The sequence below is a fragment of the Gekko japonicus genome, unplaced genomic scaffold (assembly GCF_001447785.1).
Source record: "Gekko japonicus isolate JY-2015 unplaced genomic scaffold, Gekko_japonicus_V1.1 scaffold674, whole genome shotgun sequence".
Lineage (NCBI taxonomy): Eukaryota > Metazoa > Chordata > Lepidosauria > Squamata > Gekkonidae > Gekko > Gekko japonicus.
The window spans coordinates 801,170-812,067 of record NW_015172574.1 but is presented as its reverse complement, the minus strand read 5'-3'; the positions used below and the strand labels follow the sequence as shown (position 1 = coordinate 812,067).

Sequence of the window (10,898 nt, the reverse complement as noted above, 5' to 3'; positions counted from 1 at the left end):
CCCCTGGGGGCTGGCAACCCTAACTCCAGGACTTTCACAGCCTAGGGCTGGCAATCCCAGCTTCTCTGCTTCTCTTCAGAGGGGACAGACAGACAGACAAACTTTATTGGCATGTCAGAGATAAGATAGCATTAAAATTTAGGAATACATCAAAGGTATGGCTGTCAAACAGTCAACAAAAAAAGAACTGATCAATTGATAGTTTCCCAGGTTCGAATTACAGATTGAAGAAAACAAGCAACATTAAAAGTTATAGAAGCGTTTTGCCCAGAGAGTAGCAACTGGACCTTGACACTCTCAGGAAGACCACGCCATGTAAAAAGAAGGGTGTCCAGAAATTTTTCTCAAATCTTAGTATAAAATGGACAATTTAAAAGAACGTGGGAAACGGCTTCGATAGCACCCTGACCGCAGGTGCATTGCCTAAGTTCATAGGGTTTTTTGTGGCATCTTCCAGAGAAGATGGCCGATGGCAATATGTTAAATCTGGCTAACATAAATGCCCTTCTTTGATGGTGATCAGTTAGAGAACAAAAATAAGTAGCTGTCTGGCCCAGTGTCTGGAATAACCCCAGATGAACTGGGGAACAGGTTTTCCTGGCTGCCTCAGTCAGGCACTGAAACTGAATATCTAGAAGCCTGCGTTTAATTGTATAAAATATTGTGGAGGCAGATGATAAGTAAAGCAATTCTGGATGTATTTCTAAGGACCTAATTTTTTTGGGACTAATTTCAGCCAATTAGGTTCATAATGATCTGTCAGCATTAAAAAGGTAAAGGAATTAGGGTCAGGATTAAACAGAAGGCGCAGCCAGAATTTGATGGTCAGAAGCCAGGCCTGAGTTTCCAGCAGCATCTGGCCAGTTTCAAGACAGATCGCAGCGTATGGGACACAATTAGGGAGAGGGGACTATACAAAGCTATATGAAATTTACATGATCCAGTACAGGCGGGATGGGGAGGGGGAACTGCACAAAGTTAATGTCATAAACATTTTAAGAACACACACAGAGAAAGCAGCACCTCCCAAAGCCCAGCTGAAAAATGAAGGCCTTGCCCAGTTTCTTGAAAAACCTAACCATGAACAGATGAATGAAAGAGCACTCAGTACTTGGTGCTGGACAAACCAAACCACCCAGCTGTGGGAGTTTTGTTGCTTTGCTGTTGCTCTCTTACCTCCTGTGTCCTGGAAAAACTTGGCCAGCAGTTGAGAGACAAAGTTTATTTCCTTACACACCTAAAAAGAGGAGGGAAGAGGTTCAAAATACAGATTCTGTGCCTTCCCTGCAGGCATTCGATGACACAAAAAGCAGCCCTTAGGTGAGCGTTGTATTCGGAGGAATTAAATGACAATAAATCACCCTTTATTGCTATGTTGGGGTGGCTTGTGGTAATCCCAAAAGCAAGTTTCCCCTCAAATGGCTGTGGCCCCGCCTCCAGCGGGCCCGGCGTCATCACGTCACATCCGGCTGACGTGCACGCCGGGATGGGGTTCCCCCCGGGGCCCGATTCCGCGGCAGCGGAAATCGGGCCTCCAAAGCGGGGGATTATCCACCCCTCCGGGGGGACTTGGCAGCCCTACTCTCAGAGCGTAACGCTCTCCGAGGCGTATATGTACAGCATGCTTCTTACCTGGCTTTTGAGAACCAGCTTCAAGGTAAAAGAGATGAAATTTGTAAAAAGTTGCTTTAGCCATCCGGGGCTGTAAAGAGACAAAATGAAATGCTACTTTACTCAATGGGTAATTAAATTTTGAGATCAACTTTTAGTGGATATGGTCTCAGGTGTAGATGACTTTAAAGGAGGAGTAGATAGATTCACGAAGGAAAGGTCCATCAATGGCTATTAGCCATAAGGATGAGAGGGAACCTCCACATTCAGGGACGGTAAACCTGTACATAAAAGGGAACATCAAGGGAAGGCATTGGCCACCGTGCCCTGTTTGTCTGTCCTCCTAGGCAACCAGTTGGCTGCCATGGGAAACAGGATGTGGGGCTAGATGAACCATTGGTCTGGTCCAGCAGGGTTCTTTTTGTGTTCTTGCTAGAACTGGCTCATATTGGCAAGTGGTCCATAACTCCAGCTTTTAACCACTGCTCTGCACTGGTTCTTCAGGCATATACACACATAACCCCATATGCACAGGCATTGCTTCAGCCCAGAACTTCACACCACTGACTCTGCCTGTCTGTCCTTGTCTATTTCGCTAAGCAGCTGTGTTCCGAAGTGCAGACTGTGACGTGTGTAACAAATGTGGAAATCCTTCCCTCATCCCACCTCACTGGGCAATGCCAAACACTACTGCACATTTCAGCTGAAACAACATACTCTTTATCTCCTTGGAGGTGCAGGATCAGCTTGTGGAAGGTCAGATAACAATCCGAGGTGACAACCGCCACATACTCCTTTTCGCATGCTGTACAGCAGGGAAAGAAATGCTTCCAGTTAACTCTGGTTTAGTTGGGCACAACTTTCTGCCCTTCACCACAGGGTGGCACCAGTGAAGTCTCTCTGCTCAGGGACCCACTTTACAGGGAGATACAGAACAGGGACTGTTGACTGTATGGCCGTGATCACAGGGGGCAGTTTGGCCCGACACAGCCACTCCTCCCCTCCGGATCAAATGGGCTCAGTCAGACAGCCACATCTGTCAGGCGTTCCCCAGCCATACGTATCCCGTCACAGGACGACTTGGAGCTGGGTTAAAAAGGCACCACATCACAAATGCTGTTTTCAGTTTCCTGCGCAGTCATTGAGCATGGCCGGATGTCTGAAAGCGGGGGAGCGCGCACAGAATGGATTTGGTAGTCTGAACCTGCAGATCTGTTCTGCTACTAGGGAGGATTTTTGTTTAAAAATTGCCTATATGCGCACGTGCACGCATGCACATAAGCACATGTGCAAAGCATTAGTGCGGAATCGGCCCTGGTGACCCTAACTGAGGGGGAGGGGAGGCCAGACGGGAGGGGGAATTTGCCTTTTCTTACATCTGAGAGTTTACAGAGGAGGGGAAGATTTAGGGGTGGGGAGAAATTCCTAGTATGTTTTATTTGCATGCCCCTGTAATACTTTGTGGGCCCCTAAGCTTGTTACTTCTAATCATAAATAAGTCAGACATGATTTGGCGCCACCTAAAGACCAGGTAGGATTTCATTGTATTGGTGTTGGGGGAATCGCATAGGTATACAGGAAAATATTACATTGTTAATTTAAATACCACATCTCGCAAAAAGAAAAAAAAAGACTGAGCATGCTCATTGCCTTTAGGATATTGGGTATAGAGTTAAAGAAGAAAAGGGTGTTTGGAACATGGAAAAGAGGGAGACCCAACATGAGACAGATGGACTCCACCAAGGAAGCCATGGCCCTCAGTTTGCAAGACCTGAGCAAGGCTGTTAATGATAGGGCATTTTGGAGGTCATTCATTCACAGGATTGCCATAACTTAGAAGTGACTTGAGGGCACATGACACACAAGCCCCACGAGAAGTTATCCTGAAGTGGGCAGTTCTCCAGCCCTCTAACCATTTTCCCCACAGTTCCTCATGAACCCACAACTTCCGTAAAAATGACAAGACCAAAGACTATTGGAGTATTAGCCATCAGCAGGGCAATCTTTTCCTTTGGCCCATATTTGCAAGTTTGAAAATTCCAATCTGTATTTGGCGGACTGTGCCAGAAATGCATATTTTAAAGGTCATTGAGTGAGCATCTTGGTAGTACAACAACATTTTCTGTTTTGTACATACTTCAAAACATTTTTTTCTTATCCTATGGCTAGGACGTCCTGACCAGGATAGCCTAGGAGGCTAGCCCGATCGCATCAAATCTCGGAAGCTAAGCAGGGTTGGCCCTGGCTAGTATTTGGATGGGAGACCTGCAGGAATACCAGGGTCATGACACGGAGACAGGCGATAGCAGACCACCTCTGAATGTCTCTTGCCTTGAAAACCCCACGGGATCATCATAAGTCAGCTGTGACTTGGCGGCATTTTCCACCACCGCAAGAACAAGACAAGATGGCACAAACCACCATCAGAATACACACTGATAAACATTTGCATTACTTGGCCGTCAGTGGATAGCCAAGCATTATGGAAACTGGGGACATCTGGAAAACCTATTCACACAACAAGTGATGGTAGGCTGATTCCATCCCATCTGAGTTTTCATAGGCCACAGTCAAGCTGAACTGAATAAGCTCAGAAACAGTTCATATAAACTGATGCTGTTCTACTGCCTTGCGAGCAATGCTCCCTCTAAGCTGTGGAGTCCTGTGAGCAAAAATTCTACTTTGTGAGCTTACTGGCATTATAGTTGTGAGCGAGCGATTTGGCCACTGCAGAAATTAGTTTGCTCTGGAGCCATCCTTCCTGAGCAAAGACAAAAATGTGTGAGCCGGAGGCTAAAAAACTGTGAGCTAGCTCACACTAACTCAGCTTAGAGGGAACACTGCTTACAAGGCTCTGGGCCATACAAATGGACAAAGGAAAACAGAAGAAGCTGCCCTCTACTGAGTCGAGCCTTCAGTCCATCAGGGGCTGTATTGTCTTTGCTCTTTCAGAGCTTAGTATGGACACTGCCAGCCACCTGCACTTCTGCAGCATTTATTTATTTATTTTTATTTATTTATTTTTCACATTTATATCCCGCCCATCCCGTAAACGGGCTCAGGGCGGGTTACAACATTTTAATAAACACAATAAAATGTAAAACACATTAAAACATATAAAAGAGGTAGTCATGCTTGCCGTAGGGAGAATCCGGCCCATTGATGTAACTCGGTATGGCCGGTTATCAGTAGGTGGGAGATTGCAACCTCGGGAGGGGGCATATGTGGACACCCAGTGCCTCAGCCAAAGGCCTGGCGGAAGAGCTCCATGTTGCAGGCCCTGTAGAATTGCATACGATCCCGCAGGACCCTGATCTCAATAGGGAGCATGTTCCACCAGGTGCCGGGGCCCGATTCCGCGGCAGCGGAAATCGGGCCTCCAAAGCGGGGGATTATCCACCCCTCCGGGGGGACTTGGCAGCCCTACTCTCAGAGCGTAACGCTCTCCGAGGCGTATATGTACAGCATGCTTCTTACCTGGCTTTTGAGAACCAGCTTCAAGGTAAAAGAGATGAAATTTGTAAAAAGTTGCTTTAGCCATCCGGGGCTATAAAGAGACAAAATGAAATGCTACTTTACTCAATGGGTAATTAAATTTTGAGATCCACTTTTAGTGGATATGGTCTCAGGTGTAGATGGCTTTAAAGGAGGGGTAGATAGATTCATGAAGGAAAGGTCCATCAATGGCTATTAGCCATAATGATGAGAGGGAACCTCCACATTCAGGGACAGTAAACCTGTACATAAAAGGGAACATCAAGGGAAGGCATTGGCCACCGTGCCCTGTTTGTCTGTCCTCCTAGGCAACCAGTTGGCTGCCATGGGAAACAGGATGTGGGGCTAGATGAACCATTGGTCTGGTCCAGCAGGGTTCTTTTTGTGTTCTTGCTAGAACTGGCTCATATTGGCAAGTGGTCCATAACTCCAGCTTTTAACCACTGCTCTGCACTGGTTCTTCAGGCATATACACACATAACCCCATATGCACAGGCATTGCTTCAGCCCAGAACTTCACACCACTGACTCTGCCTGTCTGTCCTTGTCTATTTCGCTAAGCAGCTGTTCCGAAGGGCAGACTGTGACGTGTGTAACAAATGTGGAAATCCTTCCCTCATCCCACCTCACTGGGCAATGCCAAACACTACTGCACATTTCAGCTGAAACAACATACTCTTTATCTCCTTGGAGGTGCAGGATCAGCTTGTGGAAGGTCAGATAACAATCCGAGGTGACAACCGCCACATACTCCTTTTCGCATGCTGTACAGCAGGGAAAGAAAGGCTTCCAGTTAACTCTGGTTTAGTTGGGCACAGCTTCCTGCCTTTCACCACAGGGTCAAGCCAACAAACAAGAAACCACTGTGATCAATGACAATGACACATTTAATAATTTAGCATTGAAACAGAGTCCACCTTATTCATTATCTCAATTTTACATTAAAACAGAGTCCAACTAATTCATTTTTTCAACAGAGTCCAGCATTTTCCTCTCTTTACTCGATGAGTATACACTCATTTCAAAGGTCTTCCTCAAGAGTAATCTTATAAAATTCTTATAGAGTTGGAAGGTGTTTTCTTCTATGAATTATCAGTTCCATTGCATTTCTTGAATAGGAGCAAGCCAATAATTTAAATATCTATTCGTAGCAGCCAGTCCATAATTTTATGTGGCAACAAGCCTACTTTAAATTGGCTGGCATTTGCTCTCCCTTTCACATGTTGGCCGGTAACTCTCTGTAAAGTGAATGCATTAGGAGTTGGAAGGTGTTTTCTTCTATGAATTATCCTGTAAAAAGCATATTTATGAGGAGTAGAAACAAACATGAAGCTGAATATAATAATATTGTTATCACTTATAACTATAATTTTAAACTTACTTACAGTTCCATTGCATATTCTAAAATAGGAGCAAGCCAATAATTTTAATTCGTAGCAGCCAGTCCATATGGAAAGAGGGTGATTCTCTCGCTTCTCTGAGGGAGGGGGGCCTTCCCGAAATGGGGTGCATTGTGCAGGGAACCCAGGCGTCCAGGTACCTCTTGCTGGCGGCAGCTTTATTTTTGGCGGCGTCCCCCGAAGATCGCTGGCCAAGAAAATGCCCTATTAGGGAAAGCGGGCGCCGTTCCAGCACGGGGAGGGTTAAAGGGGGCAGACCAGGGGGGGGGAGACAGACACATCTCCCACCAACCGCAGGAGGGGATTCGAATTCAGAGCCAGACGCACGACAGCGGGTGGATCGTGGAAGGCCTGTTTAATGCAGAGTGGAGAGTGGGAGAGATGGGGGGGGGGGGGGTGGGAGGAGACTTTCCGGAGGGGTCAGAATAGGAGCGAAGGAAGAGCGAGCCAGCCCTTTACTTATCCCATCACAGGACGACTTGGAGCCGGGTTAAAAAGGCACCACATCACAAATGCTGTTTTCAGTTTCCTGCGCAGTCATTGAGCATGGCCGGATGTCTGAATGCGGGGGAGCGCACACAGAATGGATTTTGGTAGTCTGAACCTGAAGATCTATTCTGCCACAAGGGAGGATTATTTTTTTAAAAATTGCTTATATGCATACGTGCACGCATGCACATAAGCACATGTGTGCATATGCGTGTGCATGAAGACTTATGTGCACACATGAATTTTTATATTTTTTGGCAGCGTGCTCTGTGGCTGAGGCATTACAATAATGTGGATGGGTAACCCGCAGCAGGATGAGCCGTGTGGCTGATATGCCCCGCAACACTTTCAACCAGTTTAATTAGCAGCGGCACCATATCGCAGCAAGCTGCCAGTGTGACAGCAGCTTATGTCACACTTAAGAAGAACCTCTTGGAAAACTGATGTGCCTTGCTAGATGCGCCCTTCCCTCTGTGCTTCTCAGAGCAGGAAGCCTTGTGCTGTATTAATAACCCTTGGTCTGCCTATATATAGGCAGTTCCAGAGAGTGATTGTGATGGTCTACTGTAGAAGAAGTTAAATTTGAGTCCAATAGCACCTTAGAGACCAACAAGAGTTTCAGGGTATAAGTTTTTGAGAGCGAAAGGAAGCTCCTTTGTCAAACATAAGTAAGATCTGAGGGGTAATGTAAAGAATGCAAAGGCACAATGCATACTGTAATCAGCTTGACTGGAGCAGAGAGTGCATGCTTGGGGGCAGAAAATTAGCATCTGTATTAAGATAAGGACCCTATGTCCCTATTCAGCCCGCATGGGGAGGGTGTCCATTATTCTGAACTTGTGAATGAACTCTCATGTTGCAATTTCCCCTTGAAGCTTCTTTCTCTGAGGACTATCATTAAAAAAAAATAGCAGTGACGCCATCTCAAACGATAAAAATGCCCTGGTCTTCCTAGCTTGCAAAACAACTGTACAGCCTTTCCATGAGTACTTACTCAGTTTACTGTTTATCTGGAGATCGATGGAAGATTCAATTTCAAAGTCAATCAAATGAACGAGTTTCAGCCTGCCAGGAGCAACACAAAAGAGAATTGACAAGTCACATTGTTTAGTTCAGTGCAGAGATGTTCTTAGCTGAGCTGCAACAGGGTTGCTTAGGAGGAAAGAGCATTGAGAGGAAGAACTGGGAAGACCCATAGCTAGGCGGTAAAGCACAAGCTCTGCATACATGACTCCTGGCATCTCCAGTAGAAAGATCTTGGCGAATGGAGCCAGGCCTGAGACCCAGGAGACTTACTGGCAATCAGAATAAGCAATATTGGATTAGAAGGACCAATAATAGCACTTATAGTAAGTTAGGAATCCCAGGTCACTATTCAAACCCTAAGGGACTCATGACCTTGAATCTGTTGATGAATGATTCTAACGTAGCAACTCCACACTGAATTCTCCCTCTGAAGTTCCTTTCTCAGAGAACTGGAACGTGATCCTTTTAATGGGAGATGCCGGGGCCTTAACTGGGGAACTTCTGCATGGAAAGCAGATGCTTTGCCATTAAGCAATGGCGCTTTTAAGAAGCAGCTGTTTTATACCAAGTCAGGCCATGGTCAAGGTCAATTGTGTCTACTCTGACAGGCAGCGATTTTCCAAGAGCTCACATCACCTACTATTGCCTGATCCTTTTTGAACCAGAGATGCCAGGGAATGAACCTGGGATTTTCTGTGTGTAGAGCAAATATACCACTGAGTTGTGGCCTCTCCCCTATAGATATTGGGCAGAAAGATGGGGGAAAAAAGAGAGACAGACAGACAGATAGATAGACAGAGAGCTGTAAAAAAAAGAAAGACAGACAGATAGATAGACAGACCAAGAGGATTAAAACTTCACATTAATGTGGTAGTGCTATAAGAAGCTGGTATACAAGCAAACCAAATGTCCTCATTTTTTTGCAACCCAGCTGAAAAGCCAAAACGCACACCCATTTCTCCCTGGCACACCTTGATTTCAGTTAGAGTACTTACCACCAGGCACCTAAATAGCCATAGCTCAGAGTTCCTTTGAAGGAAGCTGAGACGTTTTGGATATCAATGTTAATGGTGTCTCCCTCGAAGTCAACCTCACTGTTTTCTATGGACAGGTCATCAATATGGATGCTAAGAAAGGGATGAAAAGCTGGATTAAGTCCTGTCGATTTAGCGTGGGCTGTTTGGACGAAGAATGCACACAGATTGCATCTTAATAGAATAGTGGGAAGTGCAGCTGTTGGCACTGTGCTTCTGGGGGCTGAAGCAAAAATAAACAGCCCCAATAACAATATATGCCATTCTGAACCCAGCAAAACAAGATGAACTCTGCTTTCCCCTGCCTTTCTTCCTCACTATGACCCAGAGCTGATTAAAAATATAGAAAACAATTCCAGCAGACAGCGTAATATGTGCGATAAGCAGTCCAGTGGGACTGGGGTTGTAGAAATAGTAAACAACGCAAACCAACTGTCTAAGGCATGACATCCCACTATGCAGAAAGTGCCTTATAAATGCAGTAAAGGATGATACATTGCAATAGGCAATGTGACATTATACAACGCATTCCTCCATTGGAAGCACACTGTAAAGAATATCACACATCTGTATCCATTTGCAAAAGGGAAATGGGCCAACACAGATCAAGGGCTGCTAGGGAAAGTAAGAAGGGATTTAACCCTTTAGCATCTGCTTAGTTTTGCTAATTGACACCTCAGTGTCAGTGTTTTCAAGGAAAGAAGGCATGGCTTTTCTCCTTCTTTAATGCTAGTAAGAGAGAATACATGACACTTGCCTTATACTAAATCAGACCACTGGTTTATCAAGGAGAGTATTAACTAAGTAACTGGCAGTGGCTGTCTAGGGTCTACGTTGGAGGTCTTCCACATCACCTGATACCCGTTCCTCTTAACAGGAGATGGCAGAGATTGACCCTGAGATATTCTGCATGACATGCAGATGCTTTACCCCAAAGCAGAGGCCACCTCCCGGAACCTGAGAGCAGAACCCAATTTTGATAAGCAGAACAAATCAGGGGTTAGAGAGTTATTCCCTTTCCCCTTCTCATGTGGCTCTGAGTAAAACTGGGGCTGAACACATGAACAATTTATCTTTTACAGGAGAAAGCCATGATCTACATCATGTCTAGGATTGCCAACCCCCCAGGTGGGGCCTGGAGACCTGGAATCACAGCTGGTTTCCTGACAACAGAGATCAGTTCTCCCGGAGGAGGGAATGGCAGCTTCGATGGGCAGACCCTAGGGCATCACATCTCTGCTGAGGTCCCTCTCTGCCTCAAACCCTTCCCTCCTAGGCCCCCAACCCCAGATTTCCAGGACTTTCCCAACTTTATTGTATGTGGCCATAGGCCTTCACAATATCAAACACTCTCAGAGAGTTTGTGCATAACATAGGATAAAAGAGGGGGGGGGGAATCAACCTCTATAAAATGTATAAAACCTGTTAGAACTACCTCAGCCTATACTATTTAAATCCGATAAGACCTTTTAAGAACACTCACTTAGTTGCAATGGTACTATTTGATTTCTTTGCTTTAATTTTTCTTGTGGTCAAAGCAAAGAGAGGATTTCCCCAATTTGGGATTGGCAGACCTAGCCATGTCTGGTTTTGCTCTCAGCAGTGTGTGGTTTGGTGTCAAATTCAAATACAAGCAAACATCTTCTTTTTTAAAAAAAACCAGTGTGTCCAATAGGCATCTGGTCCTCCATCTCACACATCTGACACCCTGACAGTGCCATTCAAAGCCAAGCTACACTCTTCGAAGCCCACTGATTTCAGTAGAAGCAGGAACCACTGTCTGTCCTCCAGTCCTACACAACAGGGTTTTTTTTGGGGGGGGGGGGGACTTACTTTTTTAAAC

General features: G+C 45.6%; 1 protein-coding gene across 1 annotated transcript in view; it reads right to left on the bottom strand.

Moving 5' to 3' along the window:
• The window catches only part of CETP (cholesteryl ester transfer protein, plasma), a 27,735-nt gene that overhangs the window by 14,418 nt on the left and 2,419 nt on the right, over positions 1-10,898 (bottom strand). Inside the window, exons 2-6 of the mRNA XM_015421391.1 lie at positions 9,017-9,197; positions 7,990-8,060; positions 5,783-5,870; positions 5,089-5,158; positions 1,177-1,237 (exon numbers count right to left, since the gene is read on the bottom strand). Coding sequence (XP_015276877.1) covers positions 1,177-1,237; positions 5,089-5,158; positions 5,783-5,870; positions 7,990-8,060; positions 9,017-9,197 — 471 coding nt within the window. The remainder of the gene's footprint in view (positions 1-1,176; positions 1,238-5,088; positions 5,159-5,782; positions 5,871-7,989; positions 8,061-9,016; positions 9,198-10,898) is intronic.